Source organism: Argentina silus, assembly GCF_951799395.1.
Source record: "Argentina silus genome assembly, chromosome: 1".
Taxonomy (NCBI): Eukaryota; Metazoa; Chordata; class Actinopteri; order Argentiniformes; family Argentinidae; genus Argentina; species Argentina silus.
In genome coordinates, this window is record NC_139655.1 from 7,937,567 (window position 1) to 7,959,032 (window position 21,466).

Consider the following 21,466-nt stretch of genomic DNA (forward strand, 5'->3'; position numbering starts at 1 on the left):
GTGAGCCACAGAGACATGTTGTTCACGTTTCAAAGCTATTGTTTGAGCTTAGAGAGCAAATGATCATAGTAATTTAGGAACAAATTGTGAGAAGGTAGCGTTCTCTCTAATGGCACTGCCACTGAAATGCTGATCTAAACTCAGTCGAATCTTCCCCCATTGATGTTACATGGGATTTTGGTAGTTGGGCAAACAGTTCCTAGATCTATGTGCGCAACTTCTACGCGGCTCTGTCTCTCGAAATAACATCGACAGTCGGATGAGAGCAGCCGATTTTAGCGCCACTGCCCCGTATGTAGTTTGTGGGAGGGGGAGGCTGATGGCTGCAACCAGGGTTGCCAGGTTGGGAGTCAAAACGTGTTTATTAGTCGAGATGAACAACAATGTTTGTGTGTGTGTGTGTGTGTGTGTGTGTGTGTGTGTGTGTGTGTGTGTGTGTGTGTGTGTGTGTGTGTGTGTGTGTGTGTGTGTGTGCGTGTGGTCAGATCTGGGTCCATTATTGATGGTATGCAGCTATGTGCAGCCATAAGAATACTATTGTTTGAATCACATACCAGGATGGTGCCAACATTAGCTCATATCAGAATTAAATAATTTGACAGGGTTATTTGCATGTGAACATGTGCATAAATAATGTCTTATCTAAGAAAATAATATTATACACTGGGCATGATTGATAACCGACCCCTGATCGATATATTGGGCTTGGGTGGAGACGTGGGGTGGGTGGAAATGTCTGAAAAAAAATCCTGATGTTTTAGAATCCTTGATAGGGGGATACGGCAAGAGGAACCTGGCAACCCTCGTTACAGCCTGAGCGCTTCACTTTTCGGTAGATAGGGGCATAGTTGGTGTGCTGTGCAAGTGGGAGATGGACCGAGAGCGCTCTTCTGACTAGCGAAGCTGAAGAGCAACTCATAACTAATAATAATAGACGACATCCAATTGCTGAAACAAAAAGAAAACATATAACTTAGTCCATCTTTCACATCCACTCCACACACACTAACACGGCATTGATGGTAATGTATGCAAGGAAACAACCGAGACTCAGCGATGGGTAAACAGCTCTACTTATTCAGATTTTCCTTTTCCTTCTCCGCTTTGACAATCCGCCATTTTTATTGAAACCAAAATAAGTAGAAACTTAAGGAAGCCGTTCAGCTGTTGCAGATCCTTTAATTGTATTTAAACATTGATATTTGAATGCATATATTTACAACCTGTTTCCTCTTATTTGTAGGTGCAACGACCGAAGGGATTCACAGCCCTATCAGGTACTTGTTAGCTAGCTGCCTGGCTAGCAACAAATAAGATTAAAATGGATACTCTAGTGTAGGCTTTCACAGTACTAACAGGCCTCAGTGCGGAAAATAAATAGAAAAGTAGCAATTTCGATTTAAATTGCCACTGTAACAGTGCCGAATGTCTACTAATAGAAAAATCATGTCTGGCAGATGATGTAAATTCATTTGAACGTCGAATTGCGTTACTGACACATAAAGCCAGCCACCAGCCAGTTTTATTGAAGCTCAATAGTTAGCCAGTTAGCTTGAATTACGGCCTGTTAATGTCACAGCTAGCACGATATATGAGAGCAACAGAAGTAAAGTCGTGGGGGAAAATAACATTATAAGACACGTTATATAGATATATATTTGGATAATATGAAATTAGGTTTTGATTAGCTAGCTAGCTGCTCACAATTGTGGCTAGGCCTATATGTGAATTGGAACTAACCTGATCGCTTTTTAGCTAATAGAAGGCTTATAACCCCCCCGCCACCCCCCCAAAAAGAAAAAAAAATAGAAATTCGATTTAATGTCCAATTCATAAAGTGTGGCGAGATACTAGCGGGTCTCGTCCAAAGTATTCTTACTCGGCCTGTTACAGCTATGTAGCCTGGCTATAGCCTGTGACGTATTATAGCTACTCAACTCAACTACCCTGATATTGTCACGACTTTTTAGAATTGGCAAGAAACTGCAGACCATTTTTCATTGACATTATTGTTGCATCCTAAGTGGGTGCATTATTTTTGGTTAGTGTAACTTGTTATGCATCGTCACTTGCATGGATCTGGTATGTCGGCTTTCAGAAATAGCTGCTCGGTGTAATGCAAGAACTGTTTTTCTCAGATTTTGTGCCATGCTATGAATCAATTGAAGTGTTTGATTTGTATTGCAGACCCTTAAATACTCGTCCAAGAGTCACCCCGGTGGTGATCACCGCCATGAGAAAATGCGAGACACCGCAGATGCCACTCCTCCCTGTAAAATGCTTCGGCGATCTGACAGTCCTGAAAACAAACACATTGACAACACGGGGCATGGCAGGGCGAAGGCAATCCACGCACACCGGGCCAGAGAGAGGGATGGAGGTGAGAAACACCATGATCTGAACGAAACAACCAGATGTACATGTCAAAATGACATATGCCTGGCAATAGTCCTAGGCCATCTTTACTCTTGACATTTAGGCCCAATTTAGCAGTAATATGGTAATGTGGCTTGGGTAAAACATACAACAGTAGCTACCTCCCCTCACTTTCTACTCATTTTAGATTTGAAGCACAAAGCCTCAGTTCTGACTTCGGACATAGTTAGTTGTCAATTATCAGTTGTATTTACAAATTGAATTTGCAAAGAACAAGAAACAATGCTTCATCACATGCCTCAAATCTGTGTCTTCAATAGGTCTCTGGTTCATTTGCCAGCCATTGTGTTCCTAGTGTAGAAGATGGCATGTCCTCACTGTATCTCAGAAAGTATTGTTGTGTGGGAGCATATGCTCATACTTAAAATACCACTCAGCACATCACAGGAGCTACATACCGTTTGGTCAACATACAAATCTTTTGTGGTGAGTCAGGACAAGGCTGTTAATGAGTAGTAAGTCTAGCTATCCAGACCATAATTTAACACATTCATATAAGAATGCATCTGTCACATGCATGGAACCATAGGAATATAGGTTCTCTGATGGAACCCCAGAAGATAACTCTTACCCTCACACTCTACTTGTCTGGCTTTTCTGAGGCAGACAACTTCTGGCCCTGGTGGTCAGGTTAGTTTCCCTAACCCTAACATTTGTATTTTAATTTGCTGAAAGTTACACTTCAATCATCTGTTATCAAACAGAGTAAGTGGAGTGTCACTGACTAGATAGGGCAACATTATACACTATGTTGTAAGTACTATGACGCGGGCCAAACCAGTACAAAGTATGATCATTTATGAAAAGTAGTTCACAGAAACGAGCTGTTAAAAGGTCTGGTCTTCTGATTGAAGAAGCTTTTTATTTAGTCAGTCCAGTCACTGTCAAAATGGTGTTTAGTATATGTTTATGAGTTTATTGATAACAGTTACAGATATTTCATTTGAATTATGTTGACAGAATGTCTTTTCCCATTCTAAACAAGTCCATTACAAACAGTAATGGGAGTGTTTTATTACATTCTATGATTAGTTGTATTGAGTATTATACTACGATAAATTTGAATGCAAACCAACTTGTGTAGGTCTCTGTTCCAAGGCAAAGCTTTCAATTCTTGACCCACACCACCCAATAGTATTCACACAGTATTCACCCTTTGCATTGACACAAGTACACAAAGTGGGCAACCTTTCATATCTCAATGATGTATTCCCTGTGGTTTCCCTCCCTTCATACATCATATTGTTTTACGTAGAGGTAGTGTGTCCTTTATTTGCTTCTTTTATCTTCTCACAGTCTCCTTGTTTGTCTTGGCCCACAATGAGAACTATATTTGTCATAACCACACATAAATGAACATGAATTGTGTGAAATACCAGCATATACAGTGGGTTTTACCTCATCAATATCTGGCAAAACATCTGGAACACTGATCAGTTACTGCATCTTACTTGAGCTTTCCTCTGATAAGAGTGCAGCCTGAGCCTTGAACACACTTTAAATACTGCAGAGTAAAGCCTGGATAATTATATATGATTAAATGAGAACGTTGTATTTAACCTTGATATGAAATGACTCTCCACCATGTCATGATACCAAGGCTCAGGTTGTGATATGCCCGTTTTTACTTCATAGAACTTGTTATACATGTTTTAGGGTATACTTATTTCATCTACCAGGAGGAGTAGCATTGCTCTTTTCCAGTCTCAATGTTAATGGTAACTGGATGTAGGAAAATCGGGAAAAGTGACTAGCGACTAGTGGTTGAAAGTCACTTATTGCCCATAGCCTCTTTGTCATGCACAGTGACCCCAAACTAAATCTCAAGGTTCTGGTTTTGGTGTCAGTCATGGAGCTTAGGACCTCTAATGCAGTCTGTCACGGGAATGTAATACATACTTAATTCAAGACCTTTCAGACCAGTCTGTTAATTTGAAAGCCACAATGTATAAGATGGCTGTTGGCTAATGTTGAAAGTATCAATGTTTTGTATTTAACTGGTGTGTCTTGTGCAGAATACTGATCAATGAGCAAATCAATGCATTTACTTTGATAGTGAAGTTGAACCATCCTAATGTGAGTTGTGTCTTAGGGGTCTGGAATAGGGTCCTGCTTGCTTTAATCTTTTGGCTTTCCAGGAGTCTCATGTTTGGCATCTGCTTTTCATACATTCTTAGTTAAAAGTTGGATCACACTTTAGATTGTGTTGCCCCTATACCTGTCTAGTAACGGCATCTTATTTATTAACAACATTTTCACATCCTGTTACATGGCACATAAGAAATTGCATGGTTATGGAGCTGGCTGGTTTGTTGTTACAACTGCTATTGCACAGGGAAATTAAATGTGAAGTGCTTTATGCTTTCAAAAGTTTATACAGCCCTATGGAGTGGTATGCAATGCATTTAGTAAGGGATAATCAACAATGATTCAGATTAGATTAGATTCAACGTTGTTGGGATGTTTGCGGTTATAGAAAAATGTTCACCTCCCCGAAATTAATTATTTTTATAGACCCACACACCTCGCAGTTCATTATTCTGCTTATTATACAACAAAATGAGTCACTGTCATCTGGTTTTGGGCAAACTTGTTGAAATATTTTGACATCTCGGTTAGTTAGTTATTTAGTGAGTGTCGTTGCAAGGCATGCTAGTTCGTATCCAGGAGTATTGGAAAGTGTAATAGAATATGCAGTTTGCTGTAATGTTTTCAAATACTATATGTATGCAAAAATATTTATGCAAACTATATTTAACCCAAACCTTAGCAACGGAATTAACAAAGAATTGTCCGCCTTGTGCGTTCGCATTTCATTCCCCCAGACGGTCCACTAGCCACCAAACAAAAGTGGAGCTAGCTAGAAAACCAACTGTCTGAGCTTTTAGCCAGCCTGATGAATGAACGCAATCTTGTGTCCATCACTGCCAAACACAAGCCAACGTGCGGTGCAGAATGTATCGTTCACCCGGGAACAATATGTCAGTGCCAGGTAGTTGTGAAGACATTCCTCTTCTGCCCTCGTTGACATCGGTGTACAATGTATCAAATTTAGGGTTTGTGTAGTTGCCAGAGTTGGCTGTGACTTTGACAGTCATGTGTCCATTTCAATGTTCGGTGAATTGATTTGGAAGGGTGATCGAGCTAACTGGACTACGTGTGGGTTTATAGGCAAATAATCAACACCCGCTCGACCAATCACAAGCGAGTATTCAACAAAGCCATGGTATATTGACACGTGTTAATGAGGTGGTTCACAGAGAAGATGCGGGAACATGACCCTGATCTTCATAACACTACACACACACATTGATCAGCTGTCTATAGTAAGCTTGTACCATCACTCAGTGCCACCTGTTGACACGCAGACCTCTCCCCTCTGCAAATCACTGTCATTATGTTGGTGTCTGCACAGAATAACCAGCAACATGCAAAATGTAATGTGAGCTGAAGGCAGCACATTGGTTTAGTAGAAGCATATTTTTAAGTCGAGTTCCCCCACTGCATGATATTTGTCCTCTCCATTACTTTCCTGGGTGCTTTGTTGCATACCTTGGGCACAGTTTCACTGAAACTTGACCAGACGCATCATCTGTGAATGTGAATTAGTTTATGTTCACAAGGTCGTTGTTTCAGCTTTAGGCTGCATTGCACTGTGATCTCTTGGGACAAATACATTGTTTTTGTACTCCTCTGCACCCCCATAGCGCTCTCTAGATGTCTGGCACTGACACCGTAGCAGAGAGAGTCACAGCTATGTTCTCTGGGCTATGGCTGCCCTTTTGGTTGTCATAGATATGGGTGTCTTTTCGACAGCACAGATCTATACGTTTCCTCCTCCACCTGCTGCGTGTGTGGATGCCCTGGTTCCCCAGGCTACAGCCTCTGACTGACGCCTGCACCACTGGGGTCTCTGACAGTGACACACCAGCATCCTCTTCCTCTTCCTCCACCACCCTGCAGCCACCGACAGTGTGTCTCACTCAGACTTATCAACACAGCATTGCAGGCTTCAAACCCTCAAACTCGAAACGCACTCCTCCATCTACTTGTGATGCCGTCTGCATATGTCTCTATTAATGAAACATCCTTAAAGGGGCAATCTGGGATTCAAACAATAACGCAGTCTCCCTGCCACTTTATTTGGTGAACAGCTGAGGGCTGAAGAAATGTAAAGACTCTCAAATACATTGATGGAGCTATGGATGCTAGGATTGACCATCCTTGAGATCACAATGATAGTTTTGACAATGTCTTGAAACTACAGTTTTTGTTTAAAATGGCATTGTTTCAAACAAGCTTATATTTGGGGTTATGATGGGGTAAGACAGTTGAACTAGGCTAATGAGGCATTTATATACAGTATGTTACATTCTTCAAGAATGAATAATAATAATAATAATATAACTAATTTAAAAATCCAAAAATGCATGTACCAATCCTAGATTGCACCTTTAAATATAAGCCACAATTTTGTCAGATGTTTAAGTTCTTTGGCAATTCACATTAGGCAAAGTCAGATTGTTTGCTGGAATGGTGAATATGATTGTTTTAGAGGTTTCAGAAATCTAGTCATTTAGATATTGCATACCTTCACTTACTTCACTTAATGTGTGGTTATGGTTACGATACCTGTAAATCAATAGGACTTTGTTTGCTCGGTAATAGAAGCAGTGCTAACTCAAGTTATAATTGTTTTCTTGTCATGAATTGTCCAGATTTATATAGGTATTTTTTTGTTTTAATATTTGTTGTAATGTTTAACCTAATGGTTTAACTGTTTTTGCAGTGTAGCATAGTTCCTCCTTTTAGGTATGAAATTGATTACATCCTTACTCATTGTCTTTCTAGAGAGAGAGGGCATCATTACCTTCTTAAGTCAGATGATAATCTGACATGTTATGTTTGCCTGATACTATGTGTTTGATAAGCCCCAGCCTTCTATTTTCTGTAAGACCAACAGTTTTTGTATGCCCTGATCAGTCCATGATGATCCTTCTTAAGCTGATCTGTGGCTGATCTATATTGAACTGTTTACCAAAAGACTGAGCCTGAAAATGGCTTTACTTTCTTTTGTTTTTGTGAAGGGTTCCACTTATTTTGTCCTTAACATGACATGGTTTCTATTGGTTTTGAAGTGTTTTGTTGTTATTTGTTCTCTTTTAGGGACCAGTTATTCTCCACAAGAAAATTCACACAACCACAGCACTCATCACAGCTCAAATTCACATTCTAACCCCAGCAAGACGTCAGACACAGTAAGTAATGGTCTTCTCCTTTTGGGGCATTGGTTGACTGAACATGATAAGTTTTCAGTACAATATTGGCAACATTGTGCAAATTATTTTCTTCGTGAACTCTTGTCCTGTAATTTCATAGCTCTCCTATGAACAGCTGCTTTTCCATGTGTATAATTACTTGCAGTATATGGTATGTTTTCTCAGGCAGTAGGTTTATTGGCCATAGGTAATTTTGTTTAAAAAGATATGTAGCCTTTTTATTACAAATATGATGTTATTGACTGGCTTTATTAGACAGTGATCAACTGTTAATCTGATCTGTAGTTGATTGATTAAACACTGCTTACCAAAAAACTGAGACTGAAGTGTATATAGTAAATATGATTCTTTTACAATTTCATCACATGTTTCTCTCCCACCAAAGCTGAGTGATGCCAGCATGCTGTGTTTTGAAACCCTGAAAAGGTTTCTGTGCTGTCAGTTCACCAGCCCTCCACTACCAAACCAGCCTTGATAAGAGCCCACCTTCAGGGGCAGATCATTGCATTGCAAGCTCTTGCATCGGGGCTTATCCGTGCACTCACTGCAGATGTTTTAACTCTTAAACCTCCCTGCTAACCTAAATGTCACCTTTTCCTCAGCCTCACGAGCCTGCAGACGACTGGTCAGAGCACATCAGCTCCTCTGGAAAGAAGTACTACTACAACTGCAAGTCAGAGGTCTCACAGTGGGAAAAACCCAAAGAGTGGCTTGAGAGGTAAGTTACCTACATTCACTAAGAGTGAAAGCAGAGTGGTGGTACGCTCTCTGGGGGGGGGGGGAGCATGGATGAATGACATGCTGTAACATGCCTCTTTTTTTCTGCTTCCCAGAGAGCAGAGGCAGAAAGAGGGCACTAAGACAGCGGTTGTCAACAGTTTTCCCAAAGACAGGGACTACAGACGGGAGGCCATGCAAGCAACGGCAGCCACTGGCTTTACTGGTTCTAGTAAGTTTCATACATTCCAAAAAGCAGGCAAGTTTAACTGACATGAGACCCAGGTTTCTGCCATGGTTGTTGAATGTCTGTTAACAGTCAGTGATGACAATTTTCAAGCTGGTCCCTGGCTGATGTATTCTGAATAACTGTTTACCAAAAAACTGAGATTGGAAACAGCCATGCCATACCTATGATGCAGTCAATGCTTCATTGATGACATTGTTTTGTTAGTCCAGGAGATAATTTGAACTCGTAGCCCTGAAGGAGCTTGCACACTGCCCAAACAAACGGCAACAAACACTAACAACGAAGTGTCGGGTCAGCGTGCGCGCGCCCCTCTGTGTTTGTTTGCTGTTTTTTTGAGTTGTGGAAAGTTTGACTGGTTTGTGCCAATTTCCATCAAACAGCTACGAACTGTCACTTGGTGTGTTTCATCACCAACTTCATAGAAACACAGAGCGTGTGTATCAGAGTTCACATGCACACTCCTAGAGCTCAGCGGCAGATGGTCGTTTCTGTGTTGTGTTGATTGATTGAGAAATCAATCAATATAAACCTTGAGGTATTTGTTCGTGCAGAACATGGTAGATGGCCTTACAGGTCTCTGGAACAATTTTGCAAATATTGGAAGACAACAAATGAAGTGATTTAGGTTAGTCATACCCAGCAACAGAAACATACATATGATATGTATTTAAGGTAGTCAGATTCGTCTGCCCATGCAGCTCATTTTTGCTTGTCTGCTTTAGCTATTTGCCAGGGAACGAAAACATTCTTCCGATATTGAAACATTGTATCGTGTCCCCAGAGAAGATAGAAACATAGCAACTAGTAGCTCAGAGAATATTGCCACATTGTAGGGAGATTGGCGAATATTGCAATGTAGTCTTGGGGGCGGCCTGTGCAAACAGTCTGATATTATGGTCTAGCCTATGCTATGCATATTTTCAGAATATCTGATGTGGACAGAATAAGGCCACGGTTGATGGCAGCGAGGGCAGAACATGCTGTGATGTGAAACAAGAAGTTAAACATTTTTTGCATAGCCTTATGGCCAGCTAACGATCTAAACAAAGTGTGTTTGTGAGTTAGGTAGCACCCTGTCTTAGTTAAAGGGCTACTGCGCACTAATGCGGGAGTGACTAATCGCTGCGATAATGGGAATGTGCAGTTTCTGGATGTTTTCCCAGGGATTAACCATACCCTGAGTAATAGCAAATGTTTTTTGTTGGGGCAGTGTTTGAGCAGTGTGCCTTGAAACTTTAGAATGGTGGGTGTTTGTATGGGCAGTGTGCAAGCTCCTTAAGAGGAGGCTGTGATCTGGATCATGTGTACTTGGTCTTCCCTAATCAGAATCAGAATTCTTTTATTTGGCCAAGTATATTTGCACATACAGCAAATTGACTTGGTGAGGTTCATTCATAAACAGCCCATCTATATTTGAAAGCAGAAGATTCCACCTGACGCAGCCTCTACAATTGATGGTCAGTGATCCAGATTTAGAAATATTGAGGCAACATGACTGGATTAGTCACCAAAAAAACCGATTCCTGTTCTCTGCTATCTGTTCTTGTTACACTGAACAGCTGTTCAGTTTCCAATGGTATTGTGATGCTGGAGTAGCTGAAGTTGTTTATTACTTATAAGTTTGTGAACAAAGGACACTTTTAATTCAGTACCGTGTGTACCAGGTGGGAGTAATGTTTGGTCTCCTACCAGAATACTGCAGAATACAATATCAAGTGTAGCATAGCTTTCCTGTGTAGATATTGTGGAAGCGGTGGCTGATGTCTGGAATGTGCAGGCAGAAGGGTCTGTAACTCAGGCAGATGAGCGACAAGGGGAACATGTGCTGTCACTGGGCCTGATGGATGTGTTCTGGGAAAGGCTGCTGCACCAGAGTGCAGCTCTGTCAGACAGCCAGAGCGCAGCAGTGCACAGATCACCGCACTGCATTCACACTCGCATGTTCACAATGTCACTCAGCGGTTTTATGTCGGCTCTAGGGCATTTAAAAAAAAAAAATCCATTCTGTAACATGGGTCACAAGTGGTGTACATTTACATTTTAGGCATTTAACAGACGCCTTTATCCAAAGCGACTTACAACAAATACATTTGTCGAAGTAAGTGAATCATCTATGCTAGGACCAGGGGCCGTTGGCAGTCACAATGCTAGAAGAAGGAAGAATTACTTTTTTTTATTATTATTAATTTATTTACAGTAGAGAAACTGTACAGGGGGATAGTGGGGATGAAGAGGTGTTTAGGAGGGACAGTTAAGAGATGATAGTCCTGATAGCAGTGGGAAGCTCGTTCCACCAGCAGGCCGCCAGGATAGTGAAAAGCTGTGATCGACTAGCACAACTGCTGCCTCCACGTAGAAGTGGCGGAGCCAGGCGGCCAGCCGAGGTGGAAGAGCAGAGTGATTGGGCAGGGGTTTGGGGGCTGACCATTGCTTGCAAGTAGGGAGGGGCTGTTCCCTTTGCCGCCCGGTAGGCGAGCACCAGGGTCTTGAATTTGATGCGAGCTGCTACCGGGAGCCACTGGGGGGTGACATGGGAGAATTTGGGGAGATTGAACACCAGATGTGCGGCAGCATTCTGGATGAGCTTTAGAGGTCTGATGGAGGAGGCGGGGAGCCCAGTCAAGAGTGTGTTGCAGTAGTCAAGGCGAGAGATCACAAGTGTCTGGACCAAGAGTTGTGCTGCTTCTCTGGTGAGGAATGGACGTATCCTTCTGATGTTGTAGAGGAAGAATCTACAGGAGCGTGCTGTCGCTGTGATGTTCGCCGCACAGGATAAGTGGTTATCATGGATCACCCCAAGGTTCTTGCCTGTCTGGGAGGAGGTCTTGGAGAGGGCAGGCTTTCCCCGGGAGGAAAAACAGCTTAGTCTTGTTAAGGTTGAGCTTGAGGTTGTGGGCTGACATCCAAGCCGAAATGTCTGCAAGACACGCAGAGACACGTGTTGCCACCTGTGAATCAGAGGGGGGGAAAGAGAGAAAGAGTTGAGTGTCATCTGTGTAGCAGTGGTAGGAGAAACCATGTGAGGAAATTACCAGTATTGACGAGAGGTAGAGAGAAAGAGCTGCTAACATCATCAACCTTCTTTTGAAAGTAGGTGACAGTCATCCGCAGACAGGGAGGAGGTAGGTTGAGGAGTGACGGAAATGTGGAGAACAATTTTCTTGGGTCAGAGGCGGAGGTTTGAATTTTGGAATGGTAGTAAGAAGCTTTAGCAGCTGATGCAGATGAGGTGTAGTTGAGGAGGAGAGAGATAAGGTTTTAGGTCATCAGGGTTTTTCTCCACTTCCTCTCAGCTGTCTGGAGCCCTATTCTACAAGCTTGCAGGGTTTCCAACAGCCAAGGAGCGCGTGGAGAGGATTGTGCTGGTCTTGGTCAGTGGACAGAGAGAGTCGAAGGAAAGAGTGGACAGGAGGGTGGAGGAGGCTGCATCAGTGGATAGAAGGGAGAAGGATTCAACAGAGGGTAGGGAGGATAAGACAGAGGAAGAGAGAGCGGTGAGGGAGAGGCTACGCAGGTTGCAACAAGAGGATACAGTGTGGGTAGAGACTGACTGGGAGAGGGTGGATTTGAGGGGAAGGGAGAAGGATACAAAATGATCAGAAACTGGAAGAGGGGTAACAGTAAGGTTAGAGGTATGGGAGGATCTGGTGAAGACAAGGTCAAGCTGATTGCCCGCCTTATGAGTCGGAGGAGAGTGAGACAGGGTAACGGCGAAGGAGGAGAGAAGGTCAAGTACTCCAGACAAGTGAAGCTTCTCTGACTGGATGTTGAAGTCACCCAGTAGTAAGAGAGGTTTGCCGTCCTCAGGGAAGAAGCTGAGAAGGATATCCATCTTATCTAAGAAGTCGCCAAGCTGACCTGGTGGATGATAGATAATGACAATGTGAAGTTTGACAGTGGAGGTGACAACAGAAACAGCATGGAATTTGATGGGGGATATGGACAGGGGAAGGACATTATGTGACCATTTACGTGAGCTAAGGAGTCCTGTGCCTCCCCCTCGACCAGAGAGTCTAGGGGAATGAGAAAAGGAGTAGGCATCAGAGAGGGCCGCTGGAGTAGTAGTGTTTTCCGGTGTAATCCATGTCTCTGTGAGGGCAAGAAAGTGGAGGGACATGAAGCAGGCGTAAGCTGAGATATCCTCTGCTTTCCACACCGTTGACTGGCAGTTCCAAAGTCCTCCTGCAACAGTGAGGTCGTGGTCAGTTGAGCATGGTGGGTAGATTAGATTGAAACGGTTGTGAGGGGATGTGTAGCATCGATGTGTCCTCCTGAGGGCAATACAAGATGTAGGTAGCGCTCAGTACGCTCAGTACTCAGAGTAGTGAAAAAATAAACTGATAGAATAAAAATACTTAGTATTTGGCCTTCCTCGATGGACTCCACAGATTCACTCCTTCATCTTTGGGCCAGCATCTTTGTGTCAGGAGGTTGTCACAGAGGCTGTTGCTCTTTATCCGTCAGGATAGAAATGCAGATTCTGTAATTGCTGATGACTTAGCAGGGTTGCAGCCACTCCCACCTAACGCCCAGACAAGTTTCACCATTCAATCCAAATGTATTTAGTCCTAGTCCAAGGTGAGTAGGAGTTAAATACCTTGCAGGATAGCTTCAGGCCCTCCCACTGGAGATTGACAGCAATTGGCTTCAAACAGATAGCTTTCAACATAAACTAGGTCCCAGAGCTTCAGGCAAAACTACCAACAACACACTGACTTTAAACAAGATTAAATTAATTTACTTCGTCTAGAGAACAGGCTTCACCACTCAATCCAAGTGTATTTGTGGAATTTCAGTGTAGCTTCAATAACTGGACATCGGTTTCTGTATTTGAGTCATAAGGAATTGTAACAGCCTCTTAGTGTTTTGGGATTTTGCTGTTAAAGAAGGGCTTCAGTGAGTAACAAAATGCTGTAAAAATTATGTGTATGGGACTCTAGATAGGCAAAGTAAAACCATTTGTGAGGGAGAGGTTTGGCTTTAAAAAGCTTTCAAAGTCACCTAAATCACCTGAAATTCGACATGCTAATAAGCCAATTGCCAGCTTCCAATGTCGCATGTCAAAGATGCTTTGAAGACACAAAAACAGAGCAATACCACCTTTGTGTGGACTATTTGTCGAGAGAATGTTGTATAAATGTCACACGATACACCCACATGTTGAGCTATCGTTTGAAACACGATTCCATGATTAAACGCTGTTAAAGCCTGTCTTTACCTGTCATAATGCTCACAGACATCACGGTAAAACCTAACATGGCTGCCTCCTCTCTGCTCCCTCCACAGAGTCATGCCAGGTGGAGAAGCCTGCGCCGGCCCTCTCCTCTCAGTCCCAGTCGTCATCCTCAGGCTCAGGCCTGAACCCCACAGGCACCCCCGGCTCCTCAGCCTCAACTGTGCCTGTGTCCCCTGTCCTGCAGTCCCCCGCCACACCCCTGCTCCAGGACCCCACCCTCCTCAGACAACTCCTCCCAGCACTTCAGACCGCTTTGCAGCTCAACAACACCAGCGTGGACATGGCCATGATCAACGAGGGTGAGAAACATACACACACCTCCACTGGGAGTCTGTGGCTGATGTAGCGTGGGCGATTCAGATCAGTTTGTGTTGAATAACCTGTCATGCAGTAGGAGTTGGCTATACAGTACAAACGGATCTGGGTCAACGAGGCTATGGCAGATACTTTAAGGGCTAATGAAGTTTGTCTTAGTCTTGAAAAATGTAGATTTTGTCTTGACTTCAGACCAGAATATTTTCACCTGTGTCCATAACTGATCTCACCATCTCTCACACCCAAACTCACTCATTTGCCAATTCTGTAAGCCTGACAAGCAGGCTTATTGGGCACACTCCTACCCAGGTCACTCCTGGAAGTGAACGTTGCCCGTCTCTGAGCTTTTGTCATGCTGTGCTTGGCCTGCTGGTCGGTTGTTTGTGATGTGGCCTGGCGTATTGAGTGGCCTTGTCTGCTCCATAGTCGATGCCAGTCTCCTAGACTGTTTTGTCCTGCAGGACACTGGCCTGGCAGATGGTGCTGGTCCAGGCTGGAGCTTTCAGAAGAAATCCCATAATGGAAGGCCTGGGCTCTCTCTTGTCTTTCCACGTATCATCTTTTTCTCCATCCTTTTCCTTTTTATTCTTTTTTTTTGTCTCAGAATGGAGAGTTCAGGCACTCTAATTGTCTTCTTTTCTCCCCTTTTCTCTTGTGTTCTGTCTGTCCCTTCTCTCTCTCTCTCTCTCTTCTCTCCGCCTCTCTTTCCTGGTGCTTGTGTCTGGGTGTTTTGGTGGTGCACAGATCTCTGGTTGGTGGCTGGGGTGGGTGTCTGTTGTGCGAATATGCTCAGTTGGGCCACACAGACTGGAGTCAGCCCAGCCCTGCTTCAATATGCACCATTGGCAGACCAAGCGGAAAAGAACATGGCTGGCATTGTCTGGGACAACCGTGTCATCCTGTCTGATAGCTGCTTTATGACCCATCACTTATAACGCGGTATCTTAGCAGACTCCAGGCAATATAATTGGCTTGTCTGTACATTTTGGGGATTTGACAGATTTGGAAAATAGCTTGGATACCATGCTTCTGGTTTCTAAATATCTACCACAGTCTAGGTCTTGAACATAGGGGCTGAATAAATGTTTTCCATCAAAAGTCTGGCTAAAACTAGCTGGTGGTTCATTGGTTTTTATATTATGCTATGCAGAGCTCAATGGTAGCATGGGGTTCACCAACAATAGTGTGAACTAGCCTACAAAGAAGCTGCAGACATAAATGAGAAGACAAACTCTTGTTTCCACGTAACTGGTAATTCCACTCTGGTAATAAATGTAAACAGTGCTTATCTGCCCAAGTCTGACGGGTAACACTAGAAGCCCCAGGTCGTCATTACTAACCAAAGCACCCAGAGTGACGTCTGGAGACCTCCATTTGTTGACATTTAACAGGGTAATCATTAAGTTAGATCAGTGTAAGACATGATGCATTGGTTGTGTTTAGTCAGGATTTAATAATCATTAGCATACTACATGTTTTATTTTAAACAGCTTACACATTGAATATAACATTGACAGACATTGGTGTAACTGTAGGTAGGCTACATACTGTAAAAAAATTAACAATTTTACCAATTTACTCAGTTAAAGTGGACACAATCGCTTCTTCTTTCAGTGGCAAATGTGTCAGTGAAGTCCACTTCCGTCGGCTTTTTGGCAAACCACATTCAAAACAAATCTTCTGACGACAAGTGTGTCGTACATTCCACAGATGTCTCCGGTGTTTTTCCGTGCGCATCTGCCCAACTGATTTCATTGGATCTTCTGATCTCTGCGTCCCACCACTATCATACATACCCACGCATACGCATCTCTAGAGAGAAACCGAACTGGTGAATGTGTAAATTAAAAAAATAAGCCCACCCCTAATTCATTCTATCCTGTGGAGTGTTAGTGTTAACTGTCAGCAAAATCAGTCAGATGAATGTCAGTTTTGTGGTAATTGCTAAGTCGTGCCTGCTTGTCTGATAGAGGACATGTAATGTTATTTAGCCAAGACAAGATGCCTCTGTAGAGTAACCCATAGCCAGAGGAGTATTGTAATATGTCAGCTAGGTTCTCAAATAAGACGAGCAGTCAAGAATATGAACTGTCTGGGTTGTCACTCCATCTGTGTTCTGCTATAGGCCCTAGTGACCCAGGAGAGTGGGCCAGGTGCTGTTCCGTAAAAGCTGTTTGCTTTAGTCTGGAGGTACAGTACTAGAATACAGAAATGGGTTACAGTTTTCCTGCTGATGCTGTTATTTTCTAGGGATTTCCCTTTCTCAGCGCACATGTAAACATACTTAAACGCAGGTGCTTTGGGGGTAAACGAGGAATATATGTAATGTAGGCTAATACCTGATTTTCCATTAGCCATGGCTGAGGACTCTGAATAAATCCAAGAATATTCAGAGTATTCATTAGAAGGAATCTGGTACATACATACTACTCATTTGCCAAAATGTCCAATCAAGCCAAAATGTATCCTTTGGCATTGTGATAGTCTTTTCAACAAGCAATTCTCTAGGTGACCCTGGTTTGGTAGGCACTGGCAGGCTATCACTGCAAAATATTGAATTGGGACTGTGATCGATTTACATTGCTGCAATATTAATGTCTAAAGCAACAGATTTGCTTTTGAGTCCTTCATTTTAATTGAGAGCAACCTGGAAGGTTCTTGGGTTAATGCATAAAGTGAGGGAACCTTGTGTCAAGTTGTTAGCCCACACAGCCAACGCCAGGATTATTGTTGCAGCCTCAGACCAGCCACACAGTGTTAAATGCCCCTGTCCTAGCTAGAGTGGACACAGTTCAGTTCACTGAAATAGTAGAAGAATCGTCGTCTGACTAACTCTGGGTGCCTCAGATCCAGATCAGCATAACTTCCTAAACAGCCCGTCATGCCTCTCCTCGCTGATCTTGTCTCCTGTTCCCCCTCCCTTTCTCTTCCTCCAGTTCTCACAGCTGCTGTCACTCAAGCTTCATTACAGTCAATGCTTCATAAGATTCTCACCGCCGGACCGTCTGCTTTCAACATCACTACTCTTCTCACCCAAGCTGCTCAGCTCTCCAACCAAGGTGCGTCCTCAGTCCAACTCCAAGACCTTGTTTTTATCATGACCATGGTTTTGTGCCCCTTTTTTTTGCCTTTTTTTGAATAAGTCAATGCAGATTTGACAGTTGAAAAAGACAAATGTTAAAGTGTGTGCTCCTCTCCTCTCTCCCCCCTCTATAAAAACAACAGCCCAGCAGTCGAATCAGTCCCCGATGTCATTGACGTCAGAAGCCTCATCGCCAAGGTCCTATGTATCCCCCAGGATAAGCACGCCTCAGACCAATGCTGGTCATCTGAAGCCGCTGCTCAGCACGCCTCCTGTAGCCTCTCAGCCCAAGGTAGGGGCCATGTCTAACACTTACTGTCTGCATGGCATCTTGGTCTGTAGTAGCGTTTCTTATGTGAACTAATAGCTTGTGCTGAGACTGGAGGGATTTCTGTAGTCTTCAAACAACATGTCTGTAGATGTTAGTATTACATGATGGGAAGTTGGTCAGAATTGTTGTTTACGCAAAACACTACCTAGTTGTTGTTCATAGGCAGTGTGCTTTTTCAGTGTAGGAAATGTTTTAAGGATGTCTTATTTAAGTAAATATTGTAGAAGAACATCTGAGTTGGGAGCAAATGAGAAAGAGAAAGAGAAAGGAGCCAGTGTTTCTCCCTGTCAGTAGAACTACTGTCACGCCATGCATGTCCTATAACCCTGCCCTCCCTGTGTGGTCCAGGTGACGACGCCGGTGGTGAAGCACGGAGCAGTCTCCCAGCCCACCCCCCAGCAGCCCCACCCAGCAGGCGACAAACACGGCCACGACATCGCCGCCTCCCCACGGACCATCCAGCGCCAAGGGTGAGCACATGTATACTCTGTGAGCATGTCTGACAGAAGTAGAGAAAAGATGCCGTCCCAAACTGTTGCAACAATACCATCCTTCTTGCACGACATGATGTTTTTGTTTCCCATCAAAATGTGGTGGTGTAGCACCACCTGCTGGCTGATTATGGAATAACCAGTCCATAACCAGTCATGGCATTGCACTGCTCAATTTAACTCAACTGATGGATTGTGCCCTTGATTTGGGCCCTGAGTTTTTCCTAACAGGAACAATTGTGGCCCCAGTATAACCAACATAAATATGCTTTTAATGTTGCAGAGTTGGTTTGCTCTGTGTCTGATTTTGGACATCTCTTGTTCATACAGCAGTCAGAGGAGTCCCTCCCCAGGCCCCAACCACATCGCCCCCAGCAGCAGCAGTGCCCCCACCTCCGCCTCCGCCACCCCCAGCTCCTCAGGCCGGCCCCCTTGCTCCTCCTTCACCCCATCTCTAGCAGCCCACTTCAACGAGAATCTCATCAAACATGTCCAGGGCTGGCCCGCTGACCATGCAGAGAAACAGGTACGCTTTTGAACAGAACTGCTTACATATCACTGTACAATTTTTTACATTGTGCTGGTTTGGAAGTCATGTACCCTTATGGTCATTATAAATAGATCAGTGTACTCTGCTTTGCTCTGGAGTGAGTTGAACATAATAGTTGTTTGATTTCCAGGCGTCAAGGCTACGCGAGGAGGCCCATACCATGGGGAGCATCTATATGTCTGAAAATTGCACCGAGCTTAAAAATCTCAGATCCTTAGTTCGCGTCTGTGAAATTCAAGCAACATTGCGCGAGCAGAGGTAAGAAACTTTTACCTTATTGTACAAGGAGACTGTAATGTATTTTTCCTGTATTATTAATATTTCAGCATGGCAACTTATTCAATTGTTTTGTTCCTCTTTTCTCCAGGATACTATTTTTGAGACAACAAATTAAAGAACTTGAAAAGTTGAAGAATCAAAATTCTTTCATGGTTTGAGAACTTCATGGGTTGAGAGTGAAGGGAGAGGCCCATTGCACATGGATGGAAGCCGGGAGAACAGTTGTTCTGTTCTGTGCCCAGTCTTAACACTTTTGAGCTACAGTTGGGTTGGCTTTGGACCGTTGGGCTGGGCGGGCCTAGGGGGGGAGAGTGGTTGATGGGGAGGGGAAGTGGGGTTGATTACAAGACATGGTTTTGTAAAACCCTGGAAATGTAGATTTCTTGTAGATGTTATCCATGTTGTAAATATGTTTTGTAGATTGAAGCCATGGAAAGCCATGCTTATCAAAGCTTTTGACATCCAAACTAATCAATGCCGAGGCGGCTACGGTCATAGACTTCATGTTAACTCATCTGCAGACTTCAAACTTTTGTTAATAGATCGGTGAACCATTGCCTTGAGCATGTGTATGACCTGCATGGAAATGGTGGAAGATGTGTTAAGTCAATAACTGAAGAAAAAAAAAAAAAGGAAAAAAAAAACCTAAGCAAGCAAAGACTCATCGGTTTTAGTTTCTCTCTGCTCTTGAATAATGGTAAACAGATTATCCAGTCTTATTTTCTGGCCACCTTCTGGTTTGAACTACAATGGTTACACAAAACATCCCTACCCTTTTGAAAGGTTTGTCATGTCTGGTCGCAATGGTTCAGAGATCTGTTTCCATCTCCCAGTGGCCCTGCATTTCCCAATATGAAAACCAGTGCCTGGTGGTGTGATGAGTGAGTGAGAGAGAGAGAAAAACAGAAGTGAGAGCGCAATGGTGTGCTTTGAGATCAAAGGACCATTCCCACTGCTAGCCCCCTGGCCCTGCCCAGCCCTGTTGGCAGCCCAACCCTCAGCTCATCCTCTGAGGGGCTGACAAGAGTTGTCGCTTGAAACCCTCCTGGGTTTTTTTTTGTCCAAACTTTCCAGCAGTTTTTTTTTCCCTTTTTATTTTTGAGAACTGTACTTTTAACGTGAGGTGGCACCTCTGGTCAACCAAGAGTTCATTCCTATGTACAGTTGCTAAAGTAATGGAGTTTAAGGAAAAAAAAAATGTTTTATTAAAAGTTGCAGTGATTACTAGTATATCAGAATATGTTGTATTCATAAATTATTGCTACACATTTTCCTTTGCGCCCTGAAGGGATGGAGTGATGGTGCTACTGGGATGCAACGGTTTGGGGCACTGCAGAGGCATGGAGATGATCACTAATTAACCCCGCACACCAGGGTCAGAGCAGGGCAATGAGAGGTCACACGGTCAAATGTGAAATGTATGTATTGTAATAAACATGCTAAACTCAAGCGAGCACTGGTTATTATTTTATTGAAGTTCGTTGTTAGGTTTTTGTTGAGACGCTAGTGCCTTGTTGAAAGTCTTAAGTCTCACAACCTCTGACATGAATTTACCACATTTTTTCTATTTGACCAACAAAAGATCTTCAACAAGCATGTGTCATGCATAGGGTTGTTTTGGCACTGCCATCCTTCTCATGTTTGTATTTGTTCTGCACTCTGTTCTGAGTCTAGGAGCGGTGTCCTAGCTGCTAAGGCCTGTTTTTACCGCCGTTCTATTGAGTCTGTAACTGAACTACACCACACATTCAGTAAAGGTGACCACATCATTGCTTTGTATATTGTTTCCTGAAGTATATTGAAAAAATAAATAAAATATGCCTCTACAGGACCAAGTTGCCTCTGTCCCCCCTTTTCATTCATTTGATTTAGAATGTCCCAATGTTACCACAATAAACATGCAAACTTACAAATAGGTCTTGCAGATTTGATATTTGGATTACATTAACAATGCATGCTTAGGATGGACACTGAATGCAGTCAACTGAATATACCGGTAGATCAAAACACCCTAAAGACCAATCTATCAAAAATGAACTACAAAATACTGGTGGAAAAACTATTATTTAATAAGAATGCATGTATACATTGTAGCCGAGTGAACATGTAGAGAGAGCCAATTTCTTCATGAAGACCAATCAAAAACAAATGATAAAAATACAAAAAAGTAAATAAGATAAGTATTTCAAATACATAATTTATAACAGAAATACTGCCCATCTCTAGATCCACTAAGTGTGAATACAACAATACATTGTACATTTGTGATCACACATAATGCCATAAGTGGAGGAGTGAACACCTGAAAAGTAGGGAGAGAGACTTCAATGTGGCACTGCTACAGTATCATAAATGCCACTTTTCAGCACCAGAGTGCGCCATTGCCTTTCTCACACATTGGACCCTGCACCATTTAGCCCTAAATCAACGATAAACGCTAAATGGGACAGCCCAAATCTGACATCACCCAATTGAAGTTAAGACTTAAAACGGTTAGGTA

The 21,466-nt window shown here is 43.1% G+C and overlaps 1 protein-coding gene across 1 annotated transcript; it reads left to right on the forward strand.

The window, feature by feature from the left end:
* The first annotated feature begins 864 nt into the window (after positions 1–864).
* Positions 865–20,797, forward strand: waca (WW domain containing adaptor with coiled-coil a). The gene is made up of 13 exons (XM_083672936.1): positions 865–1,060; positions 1,244–1,277; positions 2,188–2,380; positions 7,603–7,694; positions 8,318–8,433; positions 8,549–8,664; positions 13,969–14,217; positions 17,170–17,292; positions 17,459–17,607; positions 17,995–18,116; positions 18,468–18,663; positions 18,818–18,945; positions 19,055–20,797. Exons 1-13 carry the CDS (start codon positions 1,020–1,022, stop codon positions 19,122–19,124), a joined length of 1,629 nt encoding a protein of 542 aa, XP_083529062.1. The 5' UTR covers positions 865–1,019; the 3' UTR covers positions 19,125–20,797.
* The last annotated feature ends 669 nt before the right edge of the window (positions 20,798–21,466 follow it).